Below are 23,555 nucleotides of genomic sequence, written 5' to 3'. Positions count from 1 at the left end.
AATAACATATATTTATTTGAATTTGTAATATTTTAATCTTTTAATCGTTAGTCTAATAGTTTAAGACTCTACTAAATTCTACATAATCAAAAAGTCAAAGTTTCGATTCTTAGGATCTCCACTTATTGGGAGGGACAATCACACACCTCGAAATGAATTCATTTCTTACTCAAATATAAGGTTATATTTAACTAGTGTTACTAACCTTTTAATCTTTTCATTTTATTCCTAACCTTTTCACATAATAGGAACTTTCTGCCATCTACACAGATGTCATATTCTAAAACGCTTTGCACTTTCCATTTTAATATTAAAGGAGTACTCGATTTCAATACAAATTAAACTACCTGAAATACAACTAGTTTTCCACAATAAACAATTACATGTTGTCAAAGAGGGATTTGATACTTCATGAATCTGTCTGATATCTATCATCTCTATCATAATATCCGATAGAAAATTATTAGTGACTTTATAAATTAAAAAGGTATTATATAATACTCATAAATAGGTAAAAATAATAATTATATAAAACACAAAAATAACCAAAAGGCTATTATTTATTATTTTTACATTTAAAGATTTGATTTTTTTATAATGAAGAATTATACAAAATTAATTGTTCATGATCACAATTATGAATGGCGTGTAAGGTTCATTTTGTATATTTTATGTTTTGTCCAATGTTTAAACTATTAAAACTAGGAAGAGCCTTAAAATAAGTTGGCTGATTATAAGTCTACCAGATAGGGTTGTCATCACCGACAGGGTTGTTTCTGTTAATCCTTCGTTCACTCTTATTTTCAATTCATTAATGTTCATATTGAGAATAAAATAAAAAGTGTAATATATATATATAGTTATTACATCATCTATCACTTATATATATTACTTTTTAAAAATTAATGATATTAAAAATAAATGGTAGATATATAAACTCTTACACTATTATTATATATATTTTTTCTCGTAAAAAACCTTATTGCTAGGTGATTGTGTCTCTGGATTCCATTTCCTCATCTATTTTTTATAGTGAAGTTTGACAAGTGACAACTATACTCAAGATGTTAAGTAGAGGTTATAGTCGTGGTTTCACGAAATCCTTCACATAATTTTTAGTGTATACAGTCAACGTCAACACAATTTTGAGCGTAATTAATTTTGGCCATATTCAAAATATCAACATATTGACATATTCTAAACCCAGATTTAAAACTTTCCTCTCACTATCTTAATAATTTATTTTCTTAAATCTAACAGACCAAATGGATAAAACTTAAAAGTTATTTAAGATTATCTTTTTCTCTCATCACTTATCACATTTATCTATTTGGTCGGTTGGATTTAAGAAAATGAAGGGTTTAGAATGAGTATAACTTAACTTAAGTGTGAATAGATCTCTCTTTACATATGTATAAGTTCCACCACCTCTTTTTCTCTGATTTCTTGTGTGAGATTTCACTTCTTTCTTTTACTCAGTTCTCACCAATCCTAAACTTGTTTTCTCTTTTCTTCCCTGCGCTTAATATGAATAGCCCCAGATCTTTATACATCATAAACTCCTAACTTTCTTATTTATATGTTCCTATCACTGAATCCTATTGCTTTTAATACCTAGCTATCAAATAAGCAAAGCATGAACATAAATTACCCTGGTTTCTTCTTCCTTATGCTACTTGCTACCTTTTACTTACCCTCTTTAGCTTCTGGAGCCACTTTATCCAATGATGAAGGTATGTAAATAAATATTTTTTTTCACAACAAGAGTTCTCTCATGTCTCTAAAGGACGCTGGAAATTAATTTCTTCCAATATATCAAGATAAAACATACTCACAATTAATGGTTGGAGTTCTAGCTCTTGGCTTTCAATTCATTATGGTATAGTGCTGTTATTTATACATTTGTTAAGATCTGTTTGATTATTATTGGTTAGATTCATGTCAGACACGCTAGTTAAGAAATATTTGATTATTATTGGTTAGATTCATGACAAACACGGAAGTAAAGCCACTTTTTTTTTTTGCATTTTGAAAGTCCAATATTATAAGCAAAAGAAATGGGATTTTGGGTGGCAACAATAATAAGGTGCTTGAATGTTTCTCATAACTTTCATTCAGAACATTGCATCTTGCACTTTTATAAAGTTTAGTATTTTCTTGGTGTAAAATACTTATAATGTTTTCTTAGTACTTCTCATTTCTTTAGTACTATATAAACTTTAATCATAAATTCTAGGAAAATTTAATGGTTTAAATTAGTGACTAGATTTAAACTTACTAGGATGTGAAGTAAGTTTATTAAACTTACTCTTGGAGTAACTGAATCTCCTTGTATTTAGAGAGGCTGTAATATTTTCCAGTAAAAATCTTTTATTCTCTCTTCATTGTTCCCATCATCATTATCATTTTGATAGGGTTTTTCCATGTTAAATATTGTGTGAGTTCCTATTTTCTCAGCTCTATTTTAGTTGTGTGATATTATTTCCATAACTCTTTTACATAACAGTGATATCAAAGTCATTGGTTGGTAGTTACTACTTCGCATGATATTATTCGCGATTACTATTCAACATGTGGTTGTATACTTTTATAGTGATTGATAACGTATATTGGATTTATTCTAGTATACGGTAATACATATAATACTGCTCATGTATACAAAACTATTCACGGTGAAATTATGTAAATCAGTACAATTGAGAAACAAATATTTGTCAAAACTATGACAATAAAATATGAGCTAAAGATGTTCAATGAGGGTAATTTCTCTTGATGAATTGAAGATAAATGCAATATTGAGGGAGGACAATTGTTTAGAAGCAATTAAAGGCAGACCTACTAGAGTAACTAATGATAAGTGGAAGGAGATGAATGACAATGTTGTTGCCAATTTGTACATAGAGATGTTAGATTCAGTATTGTCGAGTATCACATAAAAGAAGACCGCAAAGGAAATATGAGATGTGTTCGTTAAACTATATGAGGTCAAGTCACTTCATAACATAATATTGTTAAAGTGGATACTCTGTACTCTTCGGATGAGTGAATCCACATCGGTGGTGAATCACATTAACAATATGAATACACTATTTTCTCAACTTACATCGACAAATTTCAAAGTAGTAAAAAACGAACATGCAGAGCTTCTACTTCAAAGTTTACTAGATTTATATGGTATACTTGTCATCAGCATTATAAACAATAATATTTCTGATTATCTATCTTTTGATGATGTATCTTGAGTTATTCTTGAAGAATAATTTAGGCGAAAGAACAAAGAAGACAACTTGGGAGGCTCAAAGCAAGTAGAGACTTTAATGATAGATCAATGGAATGTGACTCCAGTGGGAGTCACAATCATTGTAGATCAAAATCTCAAATAAGGAAGAATCTCAAATGCTACAATTGTGGCTTAATAGGGCACTTGAAGAAATATTGTTGGCACAACAAGAAGAGTACTGAGAAGACTCCTAAAACAACAACTTCTAAAAGTTGTGTTACAAGTACTTCAAATGATGGAGAAACCCTATATAACGCAGTATAAATTAGTTCTAAAGGCGGAAAACAACTCACTAATATTTGGTTAATGGATTCAGGGGCAACATGACACATGACTCTAAGATGAGATTGGTTTTTCACTTATGGCCTATCTCAGAAGGATCCATGTTCATGGGAAATGATCATGACTTATAAATTGTTGTAGTTGGTAAAATCAAGTTGAAAATGTATGACAATACCATTCACATAATTCAAGGAGTATGACATGTGAAGGGTTTAAGGAAGAATGGTCTATTGAGCAGTTAGATGACATCAAGTGCAAGACCCATATTGAATGTGGGTATCTTGAAATTTGTAAGAGGTGTTATTGTGGTGATGATGGCATAAATGATCGCAGCTAATCTATACACACTTCTAGGAAATACAATGCAAGAGGGAGATGCATCAATTGTAACAGCCGATCAAGAGAAAATAACATTGACGTGACATCACAGACTAGACTACATGTCAAAGTGAGGCTTGAAACTCCTTGCTTGACATAATCTCTTACCCAGACTCAAGTCGGTAAATTTACCTTTATGTGAGCATTGTGTAATTAGTAAACAACATAGATTGAAGTTTGATAAATTAACTGCTAGGAGAAAACACACTCTAGGTTTGATTCATTCTGATGTGTGGAAGTCACCAAAAATATCCATAGGAGGAGCAAGATACTTTGTATCATTCACTAATGACTACTCCAGGAGATTATGGATGTATCCAGAAAAGAAGAAATCAGATGTGTTTCCAGTTTTCAAGGAATTCAAAGCATAAATGGAACTTGAAATTGGTAGAAGAATTAAGTGCTTCAGGACAAACAATGGAGGAGAATATTTAGATGACAATTTTCTCTCATTTTGAAGGCAAGATGGTATTCAAAGGTAACTCACAATTGCTCACACACCTCACCAAAATGGTGTAGCAGAACAGATGAATATATCTCTCTTAGAAAGAATAAGAGATATGTTGAGAACTACATGATTAGCCAAGTCTTTCTAAGTAAAAGTAGTCAAAACTGCATGTTATGTGATAAATCAGTCGCCATCGACTATAATTGAGTTGAAGTCACCAATGGAAATGTGGTATGGAAAGCCAACAAGTTATTCTTCTCTCCATGTGTTTGAATATCATATACATGCGATGTATAACTCCTAAGAGAGAGAAATTAGATTCAAAATCTATGAAATGTATATTCTTGGACTATTGTGATGGTGTTAAGGGCTATCGCCTATGGGATCCCACTGCCCACAAGGTTGTGATAACATAGATGTGATATTTTCAGAAAATGAACTGCAAAGTGGGAAGAGAAATGACAACAATGCTAAAAAACTACCACAGTTCAGATATATGAAAAATCTGGAGAATATAATCCTTCTAAAGTTGAACTGGACCACAAGGAACAAGTACTAGATGAGGTCAATGATACATAATCTCGCCAATCAAAACGACTAATAAGACCACCATCATGATACTCAGACTATGTGATTGCAAGATACAATGCATATTGTATTCCAACTGAAGAAGGAGAATCATCAACCTTTCAGGAGGTTGTGAATAGCTTAGATGCTTCTCTATGGATGATAGCAATGTAGGGGGAAATGAAGGCCTTATATAGACTCCAATCTGTTGGGAGAGGTTGAAACATGGGAGCTTGTTACATTTCCAAATAGTCGAAATGCCATTGCTAATAAATGGGCCAATAAGATCAAAAAAGATGACAATGATCTGGTGGAACACTATTGTCCAAGACTAGTGATAAAAGGATATGCTCAAAAATAATGAATTGATTTCAATGATATATTTTCTCTGATGGTTAGACTTATCACTATTAAAGTAGTCCTAGTTATGTGTGGTGCATTTTATTTACATATTGAACTTCTAGATGTAGAGACTGTTTTTCTTCATGGAGAACTTGAGGAAGAGATATATATGCTCCAACCATAAGGCTTTGAAGGATAAGAAAACTTGGTTTGCAGGTTAACCAAATCTTTGTACGATCTAAAACAAACATCCAAATATTGGTACAAGAGATTTGATTCCTGCTTTATTAGCCTCAGATACAATAGAGTAAGTTTTGACCATTGTACGTACTTCAAGAGGTTTAATATCAATGATTTCATCACTTTGTTGTTGTATGTAGATGACATGGTGGTGGTAGGCCCCAACGAAGATCGAGTCCATAAATTGAAGGCACAATTGGCTAGGGAGTTCAATATGAAGGACTTTGGACCAACAAACAAGATTTTAGGGATGCAAATTCACCAAGATAGAAAAGATGAGAATATTTGGCTTTCTTAAAAAATTACTTGAATAAAGTTTTGCGGTGCTTCAACATGCAAGACGGTATGCTGACCTTTACCATATTTCCTCTCAATTATAAAGTATCATCAAGTATGAGTCCTAGCAATGAAGCATAGAGGATGGAAATGTTTCGAGTACTGTATGCATCAGCGGTGGGAAGTCCTATATATGTCATGATATGTACGTGATGAGATATTGCTCAACCAATTGGAGTGGTCAGTTGTTGCATGGTAGATCCAGGTAATGAGCATTGGAGTGTGGTCAAAAGGATCCTAAGATATATAAAAGGAACCTCAAATGTTGCATTATGTTTTGGATGATCCGAGTTTACTTTTAGAGGATATGTTGAATCAAATTTTGATGGAGATCTTGATAAAAGAAAGTCTACTATAGGCCATATGTTCACACTTGCAGGAGAAGCAATAAGCTAGTTATCCAAATTACATTTACTAGTAGCCTTATCTACTATAGAAGCTTAATACATTACACCTACCTAAGCATCTGAGGAGTCAATTTGGATTAAAAGGTTAGTGTAAGAACTCGGGCACCTACCCAACATTTCATTCAAGGATAAAACACATAGGAGTTCAATATCATTTTGTCAAAGAAGTAATAGATGAAGGGAGTATAGATATGCAAAAGATTCATATGGAAGAGAACCTAACAAATGTGATGACGAAAGCCAATCAACAATGATAAGTTTATAAGGTGTAGATCCTCATATGATCTATCAGAAACGTGAGCAACATGAAACTAAGAAGTTAAGAAATGTTTTGAAAGCTCGCCAAAAAATGGCCTTAAGAGGGAGATTGCAAAACACACAAATAAAACCACTTTTCGTGGCTTTTTTGAAAGTCCAATGTTGTAAGCAAAAGATAAGATATTTGGGTGGTGGCAATAAATGAGGTGCTTGAAAGATTTCTTAGTGTCATGCCCCGACTTTTGGCTACATGACTTTTTAGAGTTGTCACTACATTTTTATGGACAAAAATGTAGAAATATATTTTAGCCCAAACACATTGGGCTTTGAATTTAATATTCGTATTCATGACATACTTTCACTAAATTGCATGACTTACTCCCTCTTCTAAACGATACATTTACTAAATTCCATGACTTACTTTATACCCTAAAGTTATTTTGTTATTTAATTAATTATTAAAAAAGTGACAAAATTTATTTTTGTTGTGCCTGACAGGATGAAATATTGGTTATGTATATCCTCATGGACAATAGGGAGTCAAAGCTACGTAGTTACTTAGAAAATTGTTTATTGATTTAAGTATTTTAATTGGGAGCAGAAGTAACATAGTACAACCATCCAATGATTGAGTTGAGGAAAATAAATTATCATGAAAAACATTTTCGATGATATATTTTTATATTTTTTATTAAGGAGAAATTTTTTTATTTGAATTAGCTAATCCTTATTTGTTAGAACAAGAGAATTTTAATTATGATTGTCAATTATTAATTTAATTAAGAGAACTTATCTTTATTTTTAATTAGGAATTAAATCAAACGAATGTCACAATTCTATTTTTATTTGAATTAGGTACTCCTCAATTCTATTTTAGTTGTACGATATTTACATTACTATGTTACCCAACAATTCATGATCTGGAACACCAATTAATATGATCACAATTGTGATCACTATTCATCTTGGTTGCTAATTTTTTTGCAATGATAATACAATTATGATTAATGAGTAGTGAAAATTTAAACAGTGTAGATTGGTTATAACTTTTTAGCCAGTTGCAACTTTTTTAAAACATTACTTGTCCATTAACGAAAAAATATACATATTATTTATTAAAGTAATCAATAATATGAAACCTTTGCAATGTGAGAATTAATCCCCCATATAAATCTATATTTTTTTTTGGAGATAGCAAATAACATAATTTGTTTTCCATATAATAGTGGAAGCTCTGAAACAGATAGCAAAGACACTTGGAAAAAAAGATTGGGATTTTAGCGTAGATCCATGCAGTGGACAACGTAACTGGACATCACTTGATCAAGTTGAAGTCACAGAAAATGCTGTCACATGCAATTGCTCTTTTGCCAATGCAACCATCTGCCATGTTACTAACATGTATGTATATCTCTTAGTCTCATAAATTTCTACTACTCTAATATTTTTGTAGGATGAAATCTTAAGCTCTAATCTAACTAATAGTCAAGGATGTAATTTGTAATTATGACTAAAAAACTAGCTAAATAGTATGTGATGGTGGTTCTAGATCTGTTAGTTTTTGTAGATCTAGATGATCATGATGATGATGGTGATAGTGATTGAGATTGGATTATTGGTGAGTGGTATTTTGACAGAGATGAACCTGTTAAAATGGTAGGAGCTATGCATGAATGAGAAAGAAAAGATGAATAAGAAAGAAAGAAGAAAAAGAGAAAGAATAAATAATCAAAGTCTCCATTGAAATGTAACATTTCTTATTATTATCATTGAATTGAAATAGTAAGAAGTGAGTCAGTATGACTTATTTATATAAGAGAATGGGAAAAAAAGCTTGTAAAACAAGTAACTAACACAAACTTAACTAGCTAATTTTTAACCTCCTAACCGACTATCATCTTTCAAAAATATAATATAATATATCTTTAATATCCCCTTCAAGCTGGTGAGTGAAAATTTTCACTCTCCAATTTGGAATAGATTTGAAGCTTGATTCGAAGTAATAACAACGCTTAACCACTCATGACAAAAGTTATATCATCAAATGCTTAACCATCCATAGCAGAAGCTATATCTTTGTTTAACCACTATGGACAAAAGCTACACCTTCAATGTTTAACCATCCATGACAGAAGTTATATCTGAGCTTAACCATCATGGACAGAAGCGAATCAACCATTGATGATGAAAGAAAGAAAAGATCTGAATCTTGATCCTAATGAGATGATTCATGATGAATAAGAAAGAGGGGTAAATAATGAAGAATAAGAAAATGATGTAATCTTGTATAGGATAAATTGGTCATAGTACTCCATTCTTGAAGAGCTTGAGGATATCAAGAAGCTAGCTTATGTACTTGAAAAGAATTCTTGACCAAAAACCAACTCCTTTGATCTGAATTTGAAGGTCGATGAAGAAGGTGATAATGAAGAATTTAGGGTCATATGTTGAAAAGAAACATTGGATGCTGAAGAACCAACGCTGGAGCAATCAAATAAATCAAGATAGTCTTGCCACGTGCAGCATTATCACCTATTGGAAGCAAGATAACACTAATGAAGGCCATTGAGATGAAAAAGAAAGCACCACCATGTTCTTGATTGTTGAAGTTTTCCATGAAATCCTTCATGGAACCATAAGCGGAAGCTATCAAAAGATAATTATGCTTTGATACCATGTTAAAATGGTATGAGTCATTCATGAATAAGAAAGAAAATATGAACAAGAAAGAAAGAAGAAAAAGAGAAAGAATAGATAATCAAAGCATCCATTAAAATGTAACATTTCTTATTATTATCATTGAATTGAATGAGTAAGAATTGGGTCATATTACTTATTTATACAAGAGAAAAGAAGAAAAGAAAACTTGTAAAGCAAGTAACTAACACAAACTTAACTTCTTAACCAACTATCATCTTCCAAAAATATCCTCTAATAGGTAGTTGTGTAAATAGAAAAAATTAAGACCATGCTAGTTAATAAGGGTTGTTCTTATTATTGATAACTGCAGATGATAATGTTGATAACTTTTACACTTTTACAATGTGTTAATTACTACGAAAAGAGTTAAAAACCAAAGTTGATGATATAAGCAGTGATAGATCTAGGACCCAGAGATAGGGTGTGCAAAATTTCTTAAAAATTAAATAATAAATATTATCAATTATAAAAAATAAAAAATTTAGTGTTAAAATCACAAAATTCAAATATACTTAATAATAAAAATAACATATTTCTTAATTAATGTGATTTCATATTTTAAAATCATTGAATGATTAACACATTGTCAATGTTATGGAACATTTCTCGCTAAATATAAGTCACTATACAAATTAAACATTCATTCATGCATCTCTCATTCAATTACACAACCTATTTTTCACAATTTTCATAGTTGAAAAAATTCTTCTACTTTCAATCAATTTATTTGAAAAATTATTGATTCATTTCATAGAAGCAAATTCGACACTATTATGAATATCAATAAGTCCCAAGTTGATTGTCAAACATCACCAAATCAGTTGAACAAAAAACATGTAGATAATACAATATAAATTCAATCAGTTTTGTTATATCAAAACTAAAGAAGAAATTGGCTAGACTAGGAAAAGACATACAAAAAATAAATGGATATTTATTTCGGAGAAACAATCATGAAATTCCTTAAATTTCATATCCACAATATTATAAAATAATTCAACTCGTTAATGATTATTTGTTTTTCATGAAAAAAATAGAGAAAAAATTATATGCACCGACAGTTAAGAGTTTTCTACACTATCAGTTCATCATCATCATTTATTTTTAATCATCATTGACTATTAAAAAATATAAATAAATTGTGAATGATATAGTGACTATGTATAAATCTTTACACCAGATCATAGATATTTCCCTCAAAATTAAATTTGAGGTTTATAGAGATATAAGTGGTATAAATATTTTTCAAAAAATATATTCAAAATGTGCATTTGCACACCCTCAAACATATATAACATCGTCCCCGGAAATAAGTCATGAATTATCGACAAAGGGGAAGAGTAAGTATAGTGATGGAGGGTGATGATAATGGTTGTGAAAGGATTTGTTCCGATTGAGGCTCAATCCCTCAACTTCTTTTATTTTAGTCATTATACTACCTTATAACTCTGTTTCTTAATTTGTTATGAGTGAGACTCAAACACATAATGTCTTTTACTTTATTTCTTAAACTCTTCACCTGAACTATTGAACCAGGTTATGACTCCAATGACTTCATTATTTGTACCTATATCTAAAAAAGTTGATAACTTTTATAATTTTTTGGTAATTGAAAAACTCGTGATTTCGTTGAGATTGATGGCGGTGGCATGGCAATGATGCTATGATCATTTTGCTCTATTCTCGTTTTATCATATCGGTTTTCACTATATGTTTTAATTTGTTATCATCTAAATTTTGTTTTGATTCATATAAAAGGTAGATATTAGGAAATAATAATGAAAATACTAACATTTACCTAAACTAAAATTAAAAATATATAATCTGAAAATCACATTTAGAAAAATAAACCAATAGTCATCATGCATATATACATGGTTGAAATAATAGTCTGAAACTGATAAATGATAGTATCAAATCAAGTGACATTTTTGTTTTGTTTTCTTTAGATCATAGCTAAGCAAATAATTTAATTATTATTTTTAGATGGGCCTTACGATTTATTTTATAATTATTTATATTTATATTTTTATTATTATTTAAATACTCTGCACAACTACAACTCACCACGTTGTAATTTAAACAGGGTGCTCTAATTAAGGACATCTCCCATTAGTTTCATTTTTTATGAACGTTCCCAATGCTTAAGGACAAAGCTAGAAGTGTCGTTGGAGAAGGCCTTAGAGAACGAATGAAATTATTACTTAGGTAGTCGGTTATCTGAGTTAAGGTGGAGTAATTTAATGAATGAAATAAAGGAGCCTGTGGGTTGGAGCCTCACTCATAATAAATTAAAATAAAATAAAAGATTATAAAACGGTTTGATGGTTAAGGATAAAATGTAAAAGATTGAGAATTTGGGTCTCATCTATAACAAAACAATATAGCTATGGCCATTTTCTTTTGGTCACATTTACCTCTTAAACTTTGGAATTTAGTTATACAACACGGGGTCCACATTATCAAAAGATTATTTATCCCTCTTCTAAAAAATAATAGTTCCTATACTTTTCAATATTAGAAGTTATCAAACCTTGATAATCTTAAAGTGTTTGGTTATTTAAATTTTACTAGCACCATTCAATCTCGTAGAACCAAATTTCAATATAGAATCACATGAACTTTTCCTTTCTAGAAATACTATTTTGTATGATAACTCATTTCCATTTCATTCTACTTAAACTAGGCATATATCTCCTTATTTTAAACCTGCACCACCCTATTCTATTAGAGACATTTTTCCTTTTGATCAACATAATAACTCTTCATCAATTTCTTCACCTACAATTAATCAACTCTTCATCTCCAACAACCTTTTCTCCCTCAATTACTCCTCCATTTACTTATCTGAATACAAAATGGTTATCCTAAACCCTAAGGTTATAGTGATAATCTTGAAGGTAAGATGAAAGTCTTCTTATTCTGAGTAAGATTAGGGTAAAATTGAAACTTATTTTTTTTCCAAAACAAGTTTAAAAAATTTATCTGAATAAAATTTGAACTTCTTTTTTCCCAAAACAAGTTTAGAATGTTCACGAATGGTATATTTTAAACTCAATGCAACCAGACCCAAGTCTTGCGGGCCAATCCTAATTAACATTTTTAAACATATTTAACATGTCATATTTAATTATAAGTGTAAAATTTATATACTGTTAGTGTAAAGATTTATAGACAGACACCACATTACCCACCATCCATTTTGATTACTTTTCTGAAAAGTAAAAAATTATTAAATATCAATAGTAGATGATGCATTGATAGTATATAAAATATATACACTGTCAGTACACACATTTTTTTCTCTTTAAATATACTACCATTTTGTATTTTATGGTATCCAAAATAATTTTTAAGATTATTTTTTAATTAGGATTAAATTCTTAATATTTTTTTTAATATTTTAGTGCCGTACGAGGAATGTAGGTCTTATCTAGAGCTCTCAAAACGGACGGGTCCGATCGGCCCGATCCGCTAAAGTCCGAAAATTTATAAGGCTTAGGGTATTATTTTAGGTACTTTTTTATAGAATCTGGACTTTTTAACTTGGCCCGACCGAGCTATTTTAAATTTGAGCTTGGGCTGGGCTTACCCAGGCAGGTTCAGGCTACCCGTTTTAATTATTTATTTTAATCTTTTTTGACACATTTGACTTGGTAATAAACACTAAATGAAAATTTACAAAACAACTTATAACAAAAAATAGATAATAAGTATTATGTTATTGTGTATTTAATTTGATTTAATTTTTACCACAAAAATATAATAAAGAAAATAATGTTTACAACACTACTAAAATTAACATAAATTGTTTATCATAGAAAACTACACATAATCAAGTTTAATATAATAGTTTACAATGAAAGTGTTGACAAAGAACATACAAAAGATAATATTTTTGATAGTATCTAAATATTTATATATTAAAATGAAGTTACAAATTATATTGTGTGAGAAAGTGAAAATCCAATAAAAAAAAGATTTAATAAAAAAGTTATGTTGAAAATCACATAAGTAAAGAAGTGTTTTCTTATTTAAGTGTTTTCTTATTTATTTATTTATGATTAATGATTAAATAATGAACTTGCAGACTTCTGAAACAACAAAATCTACCAGGCACACTTCCTCCAGAATTAGTAAGGTTACCTTACCTTCAAGAAATGTAAGTAATTTTCATACTTTGTTAACATTCAACCATACATTAGTTTATGGGGAAGATTCGCTTCATTCGAGAATAAGTTTTTTAACCACTTCACTTCTTAGCCATTAATTTGAGAGAGAAAAATCCAATGCTTTGAACAATTGATGATGACTAAAATGTGGACTAAAAAGATGTACTTTTAGAGTAACCAAATCCCTTCTTCTTCGACTTATTTCTATTCATGAAATGTTTGACGCATTTTCTCATTGTTTTAGTGACCTTACTCGCAACTACTTGAGTGGCAAAATTCCAGAAGAATGGGGCTCCATGAAATTAATCAACATGTACTCTCTCTTTGATTTTTATTGTCAATTGTTTAACCACCAACATTCTATATAATATATGATCTTAACATGTATTTCTGATTTATTTAATTTTCGGAAATAATTTTTAAAATCTACGTATGAAGGTTTTTAAAATCTATGAGCCTTTATCTTGTATAATGTATTGCAACAGCTTGTGGTTTCATTTTCCTGTAACTATTCGCAATCAATTGCGGCGTAACCGCGATTCAAAACATTACCAGTGTTTTAAATTGCGGTTATTGTGATTGTTGTTGTTGCGGCCGTTGTTGTGTGAATTTTGTCAATAAAAACATATTTTTGATGTTAATGCGGTTTGTGTGGCCCGATGCGATTACATTGTAGCTTGATGCAGTCCAAATACTGTCCGATACAATCACAGTGTGATATAATTGCAGCCGTCACAACAATCATAATATTGCGGTCCGCAATTTGAAATACTACTCTAAATATAAAATAAACTAATCTAAATAAATAGAGTAATAGACTCTATAGTTTTTATTTTATAGTATTTTTGGTGCAAATAGAACTTAATGACAATGTGTTTGTTGATTATGATTATCACAGTTCTTTGCTTGGAAATCGAATAACAGGTTCAATACCTATACAGATAGCAAACATATCCACCCTACAAAGCTTGTGAGTTTCTCCTTATCTATCTTAGTAAAAACATGTTTTTATTTCATGTGTATGAAGAAATGTATTTAAATAGTTTTTATGGAACTTAACTTTTAACTTCAAATGAATAGTGTTGTGGAGGCCAATCAGTTATCTGGAAAGCTACCTGCTGAGCTTGGGAATCTATCTCAGATTCAAAGAATGTAAGCACTTTGTTTTATTTTTCAATTTACTCCCCACTAAATAAACATATTCACTTTTTTGGGAAAACGTCAATCTGAGGGGAAACTGTTGGATGAGACTGGGGAGCCTCCAACTACCGGATAGTTCTATTGTAATCGGGCCAGAGAAGAGTGGAGGGCCACAAATAAGATACCACATCTTGAAACAAAACCTTAAATAAATAAGTGTGGGTGTTGCATACTTTCCGATCCGCTCCCCCTTAAGTCCACCATATCTCAGCCGAACCATCGAGTCTGATGTCACTTCATTCACTTGTTAGACCAGACTGCAACTAGGGAGCTTCCAACCACTCGTCAGGAGTTCCAATGTTACTTAGGTATAGGAAGAGTGGAGAGTCATAAGTGAGACATCACGTTTTGAATCAAAACATTAAGGCATTAATTTCATGAGTCTTTTCTACTTATAAACTCTTTCACTTTCCCCTCATATCCAATGTGAGACTTCACACTTGAATAAACCCAGCAGGAACTAAAAGACAAAAATTTCATTGAAAAGTGATGTCCTGGTCCTTGGCAGTATCCTTGTCCTGGTCCTTGGCACTCTGTGTCATAGTACTTGGCTTGGTCATCTGGCACATTGGCATGTAGCTTGTCTCGGTCATCTGGCATGAGGCTTAGCTGAGTCCTTGGCACAACACTGGCACGATAGCTTGGTCCTCGGCACAATGTTGTGGCACCACATAGCACATACTGTACTCAGTCAGGCATGCCAATCTGGCACGATGTGGCACATACTCTAGCACGCAAGTTGGCCCGTTGGCTTGGGTCACTCACGTTGGCTTGTTATGGCACCATCTTTGGCTTGATCTTCATTCTTGACTAATAAATGTTTGAAATTTAGTTTCATAATTTATTTTTTGTTGTTAATTATATATAGGCTACTTTCTTCCAACAATTTTACTGGAGAGATACCTCCAACATTTGCCAAGCTCACTTCATTGCAGGATTTGTAAGCTTCTTATTTTATACACTCATATGTGATCACTAAACCAAATAGTATTGTTTTTGAACTAGTAGTAACTTTTCTTTGTTTCTCACCCTTGGATTACGCAGTCGAATTCCAGACAATCAATTCTCTGGGAAGATCCCTGATTTTATTCAATCTTGGACAAGTCTCCAGAAACTGTGTGAATTCTTCTTTATTAGTATTATATACTCCTTCATGTTCAATTGTTTTTCCACTGTTGAATTACACTTGTCTTTATCTGAAGCCGCCAATTTGTTACTTTATTTTGACAGAGTGATTCAAGGGAGTGGATTGAGTGGGCCAATTCCTTCTGGAATTTCACTTATGGAAAACTTAACTGACTTGTATGTATTATATTTTATATAGTAATAGTATGCAAGGCTTCAAAATGAACTTCCATTTGAATTGTGTTTAATAGTTAAGATTCTAATGTGATATGCAGGAGAATTAGTGATTTGAAAGGATCTGAGTTTTCACCATTTCCAAACCTTAATAATCTGCCATTGCACCATCTGTGAGTTGCTAGTTCTGACTCTTTCAGAGATAGAAAATCAAAAAAGAAATTGAAGAAGTACTCATAATATGTTGTTATCTTTCTGATTGTTTCACAGGATTTTGAGGAGTTGCAACATTAATGGAACACTTCCTGAAAATCTTGGGGCAATGGATAATTTAAAAACCTTGTAATTGATGTCTTACTTTCCCATTTTGTTTAGATGCAACAAATAATTAAACTTTCTTGTATTATGTATAACTTATTATTCCAACCTTTGCTTTCATGGATATAACTTTTATATGGCTCTCAAGCATATTACCATGCAAGATTATCACTTTTTCTGTGACCATTTTCATAAGCTGTTTTTAACTTGTCCTGGATATAACTTCTCTTTCAGAGATCTCAGCTTTAACAAATTGAGTGGACAAATCCCAAGTACATATGATGGCTTAAAAAAAGCGACATACATGTGAGAAATTTATCATACTTTCCTTAGATTTTGTAATATAGGGGTATTTCAAGTTTTAACCATTGATATATTGGCTTCTTTATGCTTAAAACACTAGTTTCAATTTTAGTCTAAAGTATGATAGCTGGATAAAACTAATTAGATACATTGAAAATGAATGTCAACCAAATGGAGCTAAAGTAGTTCAGACAAACATTTCATTATAATTGCAGAGTGTTATAATAAGGGATGAATCACTTTGGTAATTGGAATTTTGGATATATGCATTCAAATTATCATGTGATAGGTATTTTTACTAATTTCATGTTCAGTGTTAATATAAATTCCATACAAAAATCCATCAGTGGTTTCTGTTTCAAAAGTTCAAGCTTGTTAATATGTACCTTCCTTTTTTCTCTCCTGTCTATAGGATCATGTACCTGCTTCTATCTGAAAGGATAGTTGAAGTGATAAACCTAGGGACTAGGTTTTTGTGTTCTAGAACTTAATTGGAATTTATGTCATTGATCTTATCTATTGTCTAAGATAGAAGGACCCCTTAAGACAATTATCTGAATCACTCCAATTCTTCGTAAAAATACATGTGATTAATGATAACTGACTTATTTTCTGTGGTGATAAGTTCTATTAATTAGTTTCTTGATACTCTTTTAATGCAGATATTTAACTGGAAACCTTCTCACTGGACTAGTGCCTACATGGACAAAAAAAGTTAAAAATATGTGAGTTCTCTTTCAAAATGTAATTGTTGTAGCAAAAATACTATAAACATATCAAACATGTTTCTCTATTTCAATTTGTAAGTTAGTTTTATTGAAGGTTTCAGAAGAAAAGGAAGGGAAAGTCATTTTCTTATTCTTAAATTAAATGAGTTATATAATGTTTATAAATAAATATATACTAATGTATATTTCATAATAATATATCACTATATTTCTTTCATTTTAAAAATTATAAAATAAAAAAGATAATTATTTGAAATAAAAAATTTTCTCTCCAAAACCTTCCTTCCAAACATACCTTTAGTTGTATAGTTTTTTGCTTGTTCTTGGGCATTAAGTGCATGAACACAGACTATGCTGCAGTGATTACTGATCACCAAAAGCATATATATGACCCTAAGATAAAATTACCAACTAGATGTAATGGTTTTTCATTTCACTTGACCAACAAGGTGTTAGTCTAGTAGTGTAACTGTGTAAGGCCCTGCTTGATATCTAAGATGAACAAAAGGTCAAGGGTTCGATTACTGGGTAGCATGTTATGTATCTAATAGCAATACAAACATGTGAAGAAGCTTTATGAATGCTCAAGCTTTAGCAAATTACTAACAAGGTGTTGGTCTAGTGGTGTAAGGTCCCCTAGATCCTTAGGATGACCAAAAGGTCAAGGGTTCGATTCCTGGGAATGCACTTGTTGGGAGGGGCAACCACGAACCCCGAAAATGATTAGTTCCTTACCCAAAAGGGTGAGGGGATACCTTGGTAGTACCAAAATTCAACACTTGATGAATACCTCTGCTCTTCAATGAAGTAAATCATTTTGTAACTTTTATGATCTTTCAGTTCAATTTTACATTTATATATGGATTATTGATGCTAGTTTTTTTAGGCTTCTTTGATTTTTCATTAGATGTATCTGATTGTCATATTATTATATTCTGAATCTAATTTTATAATTTGTAAACAGGGATATTTCATATAATAACTTTAGTATAGGAAGTAATGGGATTGAGGCATGTCAAGATGGAAATGTGTAAGAATCCTTACATTTATGTTCATTTGTTTGAAAATTTAAGAATATATCTAAGTCATAACAGTCTCTTATATATCACAGGAACTTATTTGCTAGCACTTTAATGTCCAATGACTCGTAAGTTTGGAAATATACATATTGATTTTTTAGTATAATCTTATAGCTTTCTCTTCTCACAAATTATGTGAGGAATCTTGCAATGATTATGATTGGTTTATGCTAACTTATCTGTCCTTTCCATCATTTCTTAGAGGAAAAGTTTCATGTTTGAGAAGCTTTGCATGTCCTAAAAGTAAGTTTCTTTATAATGAATTTGTTATACATTGTAAAGATCTCATTGTTGTTATGGAAGTCTTAAGCTTGTTTAACCCTTTTGGAATACACAGGGGGCAAAGAAAACCATACTCAGATGCAAGAACTTTTTCTAGTACTCTAAAAAGCTTGCAATGCTGAACCCCATAACATCTCACAACATTATAAACCAATTGTCTAGGTTTTCATAGGTTCCCATTTGGAAGTATCTATAAAAACAATACTCACAAGCTCAAAAGACAGAGATGAGAGCAACATATCTTGAGTGAAAATTATATTCTTACTTTGTATATTTTGTGAAATAATCTATGAAAACAATATTTCTTACAACAACATATCAATTATTAATTGCAGCAATTCAGTTACTAGAGCAAATTCTCTATCACTCTTGTAATCCTTTCTATTCTTCTTACAATTCAATAAAAGTTCTGCATATTCAAGATCACATTGATCTTAAATCCCAAGCATTCTTCAATTTCTTCTTAATCTCAATTCTCTTAGATACTAGTTCTAACACAAAGGAGTTTTGAATTTTGATTGATTACCCAACATCTGGTTCTAATAATATTTCATATTAATTAGAGGCATACATGGACTCATGCCAAAGGGTTTTCTCTGTTTTCTAGGTTCAGTAAATCTAATTTATAAGCTCATGCATAAGATTATACATGTTACAACACAACTCAGAGTTTTGTTAGTTAGCAATTGCAAATGGTTAGTTATCATCTTCTTTGTCTTGCTTATGAAGCCGGTTTGAAGGAAGAATAAAACTTGAAGTAATGCAATTTTCTTATGTGGTTTTCTTTTATGTTAGTTAACTTTATTCTGATTGTCACAGCCTCATACTCTCTTCATATAAATTGTGGTGGAAGGATGGTAACAATCAATGAAAGCACATATGATGATGATTCAGATACTGCAGGACCAGCTAGGTTCCAACAGAGTGGAACAAGAATCTGGGGTTTTAGCAATACTGGTAACTTCATGGATAATGATAGTTCAGACTATTACACTACTCCGAGTCAATCTAATCTTTCTATGACGAATGCTGAACTATACATGAATGCACGTATTTCTCCCATTTCTCTCACTTATTATGGATTTTGCCTGGGAAATGGAAACTACACTGTTAATCTACATTTTGCGGAGATCATGTTCACTGATGATCAAACATATAACAGCTTAGGAAGGCGTTTATTTGACATCTACATCCAGGTACACAATTGATGTTTTTGTCAGGTGTTTCATATAGAAAAACACCCTTTAGGCAACTACAAGGTTTTAAATATCGGCTTGCGACTGCTACAAATGTCGGTTTGTCAAGGTTTTGGAGTCATCAAAACTGTATAACGGCCACAATTGTAGTCGCATCGAAGTTTCCGAAACCGTTACCAAAACCTATTTAAAACCTTGGTCAAGTGGTCACTAGGACCCGAAAAGGACATCCCCAACCCATATATTAGATCCTTATTATTCTAAAAGTAAAAATATTATGAGAGGGAACCTTGTGTACTAAGCCCGAGATTACTCATTTGAATATAGACTATTTTAGTTAACAATTTTAGAAAATTTCCACTTAAAAATCTACTAATGTTTATTTATAAAATAAATATCTACAATATTTTAAAAACACTAAGATTTGGATTGAAATATTGTAGGGGGAATTGGTTAAGAAGGACTTCAATATTGCAGAAGAAGCAGGAGGGGTTGGTAAGGCAATTACAAAACCCTTCCCTGCTATTGTGACTAATACTACCTTGGAGATCCGTTTATATTGGGCTGGAAAAGGAACTACTTCTCTTCCACATAGATCAGTTTATGGTCCTCTTATATCAGCTATATCTGTGAAATCTGGTGGGTTGTCTTATCTGTAAGTTCTTAATATTTTGTTACCAACTTAATTTTGTAATCTAATATGTACAAATATTATATAATAATCATGCAGACTTTATGCCCCCCTCGGAAAATGGAAGTAGCATAGGTGCAGGAGCTTTGGCTGGAATTGTGGTCGCAGTAGCAGTTATTGCTGCCGTGGTAATTGGCATACTTTGGTGGAAATGTTGTCTAGGAAAGAAAAACACTTTAGGAAAAGGTAATTACATAGAACTTATAATTGTTGTCATGACAAGTGACAAGCAACCATTTTGTTGAAACATGTGGATTTTTAAGTACAACAGAAATAAAAATTGCAACTTACACATGTAGAATTGAAGAGTAACTGAGTAAATTTGAGTATGTACCTTAGTTTGTCATGTTTTTGGACCTTCGACCTACTTAATTATCTTGCCAAGAATCAAGTTTAAGGCTTGCAACATACTTAATCCTATGTCAATATCTCAGTATAAGGGATTTCTGATATTTCCTTTGCACCAACAGAGATAAGGGGCTTAGATCTACATACGTCGATATTTACCCTACGACAAATCAAAGCAGCAACAAACAACTTCAATACTGCCAATAAGATTGGAGAAGGAGGATTTGGACCTGTGTTCAAGGTATTTTTCATAATAGAACATGCTCTCTTGATTATCATACATTTATTATAATTTTAGCTGTTGCATTTTGAAAGTCCTTCTTCGACATTCCAATAAATATGTAGCATTCCTTAAAATGCAGGGAATTCTATCAGATGGGACAATAATAGCAGTCAAGCAGCTTTCTTCGAAGTCAAAGCAAGGGAATCGTGAATTTTTAAATGAAATTGGAATGATTTCTGCATTGCAGCACCCCTATCTTGTTAAACTCTATGGTTGTTGTGTTGAGGGAGATCAGCTATTGTTGGTATATGAATATTTGGAAAATAATAGCCTTGCTCGTGCATTATTTGGTAATTCTTCTCTATGCATCAACTTCTAATATTCCACATCTTGTAACTTGTGTATATGCATGACTATGTGGCAACATTGTTTGATTTCAATCATATTCACATATAAAGGCTCAGGAGAACATCAAATCAAATTGGATTGGCCCACAAGACACAAAATATGTGTTGGTATTGCTAGAGGTTTGGCATACCTCCATGAAGAATCAAGACTGAAGGTTGTTCATAGAGACATCAAGGCCACTAATGTGTTGCTTGATAAAGATCTTAATCCTAAGATATCTGACTTTGGTTTAGCGAAGCTTGATGAAGAAGAAAACACTCATATTAGCACCCGAATTGCTGGGACATAGTGAGTTCCTATATTTTAATTTCTTCTGTGATCATGAAATATTTTGTAGTATAATATGGTTGGATTGTGAGAAAAAAAGGCATGGAGGCATATAATGACAGCTTATGGAATTCTGATTAAAAAATGATTTTTGCTCTTAATGGTTTCACTAAAATTTTAGAACTGATTGACTTTTGCTTAGTATGACAAAGTTTGACTCTTTTGGTTGTTTAGGAAAAAAAAACTCAAGATTATGTTGTTTTCTAATGTTGATGTAGTTGATCTTGCTTTTAACTTTCATTTTGTAGTGGATATATGGCTCCAGAATATGCCATGCATGGTTATTTGACAGACAAAGCAGATGTTTATAGCTTTGGAGTTGTTGCCTTGGAAATCGTAAGTGGGAAGAACAATACCACTCGCCGACAAAACGAAGAAGCACTACTTCTTCTTAATTGGGTAAGTATTTTCATGTTATGTTCATGCCAAATTGTCTTTGAGAATAAGGACCAAGGTGATAAAGGTTTAGTAAGATTTATCTAATGGCTCCCCTTAAGAGTAGCACCTTTCATATCTAACTATATATGATTATATAAAAGAATGATTGTGTTATCTATCTGCTTATGTTAATTTTAAAGTTCTATGTACTGTTCCAACTTCTGGCTATGCAAATATGACCATTGTCTTAGAATGTGAAAATATTCAAACTAGGAAACAATTGTTACAGTTCAATTATTTCTTACTCAACTTTAGCAAAAAACTAGCGTTTGATAGTCATGTCAGAAAAGGAAGAAACCAAACATATAGGTTCTATTAAATGTTTAGTGCATTTTACACTAACAGAACTATACATGAAATAAAAAGTGGAAGAATAAGATGGAACCAAACATATAGGTTCTATTCTATGGTGCATTACTAATGGAGCTATATGTTTGGTTCTATTCTATGTTGGGGTATAGTGTTTCCATTTGTTGGTTGTTCTAAATTATTATTTTTTTTTGTACTACCAAGGGTATTTCCTCACTCTATGGGTAATGAACTAATCCCTTTGGGTACGTGGTTGTCCCTTCCAACAAGTGTTGCTCCTAGGAATCAAACATTTGATCTTTTGGTCATCCTAGGGATCTTACAAGGCCTTACACTACCAGAACAACACCTTGTTGGTGTTTGAACTTTTATTTGCCTATAATAAATAAGTAAAATTAAAGTACCATTTAGATTATTCTGTTTACACTTTACAGGCAAATCTGTTGAAAAAGGAAGGTAATCTAATGGAGCTAGTTGATAGAAGATTGGGTTCAGATTTCAACAAAGAGGAGGTAATGGTGATGATAAATGTGGCTCTCCTATGCACCAATGTGACTCAAACACTAAGGCCTGCAATGTCTTCAGTTGTAAGCATGCTAGAAGGTAGAAGTGTTGTACATGAAGTGGTTTCAGACTCAAGTGAGTTATTATTGGATGAGAAGATGGAGGCAACGAGACTACATTACAAAGAGATCCAAGAACATAGTAGTACCTCAATGGAGGGGCCATGGACTGCTTCATCAAATTCTGCAGCAGATCTATATCCTGTGCATTCTTCTTACTTGGAAGGGAGAAATTAGAGACATCTTTGCATAGTACTCAAGACACTTTTACTTATTGGGTCTGGAGAAAATAAATGTACCCAACCTTACCACGTAATGGGAGGGAAGATGTAGCAATAATGATGGTAAAAATTTGTACTAAAGAGAACTTCTACTTTTATATTTGTGAAATTACCATATACATTTCTATTAACGTGATAAATTTTCACTAATT

At 31.7% G+C, this 23,555-nt stretch overlaps 1 protein-coding gene and 1 long non-coding RNA gene across 5 annotated transcripts; one reads left to right on the top strand and one right to left on the bottom strand.

The window, feature by feature from the left end:
• LOC109356869 lies at nucleotides 1,392–21,535 on the bottom strand. Its single transcript, XR_002108796.1, has 3 exons — nucleotides 21,451–21,535; nucleotides 11,957–11,962; nucleotides 1,392–1,402 (listed from the first exon to the last, which is right to left on the bottom strand). It is a non-coding gene; the product is annotated as an uncharacterized LOC109356869 (long non-coding RNA).
• LOC109356868 (probable leucine-rich repeat receptor-like serine/threonine-protein kinase At3g14840) lies at nucleotides 1,488–23,555 on the top strand. 4 transcript variants are annotated; one of them, XM_019600470.1, is made up of 24 exons: nucleotides 1,543–1,733; nucleotides 7,765–7,939; nucleotides 13,329–13,400; nucleotides 13,655–13,723; nucleotides 14,309–14,380; nucleotides 14,491–14,562; nucleotides 15,479–15,550; nucleotides 15,655–15,726; nucleotides 15,841–15,912; nucleotides 16,011–16,082; nucleotides 16,180–16,251; nucleotides 16,462–16,533; nucleotides 17,193–17,255; nucleotides 18,223–18,288; nucleotides 18,370–18,405; nucleotides 18,540–18,580; nucleotides 19,439–19,815; nucleotides 20,259–20,454; nucleotides 20,546–20,692; nucleotides 20,977–21,095; nucleotides 21,217–21,427; nucleotides 21,536–21,773; nucleotides 22,061–22,211; nucleotides 22,994–23,555. In XM_019600470.1, the coding sequence occupies exons 1-24, from the start codon at nucleotides 1,637–1,639 to the stop codon at nucleotides 23,357–23,359; spliced, it is 3,000 nt and encodes a 999-aa protein (XP_019456015.1). In that variant the 5' UTR covers nucleotides 1,543–1,636; the 3' UTR covers nucleotides 23,360–23,555. The 4 variants fall into 4 exon arrangements, with proteins under 4 accessions (XP_019456018.1, XP_019456015.1, XP_019456014.1 ...); XM_019600469.1 differs by having other exon boundaries at nucleotides 15,655–15,912; XM_019600471.1 differs by lacking the exon at nucleotides 7,765–7,939 and having other exon boundaries at nucleotides 1,619–1,733.

This window comes from Lupinus angustifolius, chromosome LG09 (assembly GCF_001865875.1).
Source record: "Lupinus angustifolius cultivar Tanjil chromosome LG09, LupAngTanjil_v1.0, whole genome shotgun sequence".
Lineage (NCBI taxonomy): Eukaryota > Viridiplantae > Streptophyta > Magnoliopsida > Fabales > Fabaceae > Lupinus > Lupinus angustifolius.
This window is presented reverse-complemented; position numbering and strand designations above follow the sequence as displayed.

Coding starts and splice junctions, on each gene's coding strand:
- LOC109356868 (XM_019600469.1), top strand. CDS start 1,637: ATGAACATAAATTACCCTGGTTTCTTCTTCCTTATGCTACTTGCTACC. Junction 14,563..15,478: donor CTATCTCAGATTCAAAGAAT/GTAAGCACTTTG, acceptor AATTATATATAG/GCTACTTTCTTCCAACAATT. Junction 15,551..15,654: donor CTCACTTCATTGCAGGATTT/GTAAGCTTCTTA, acceptor TGGATTACGCAG/TCGAATTCCAGACAATCAAT.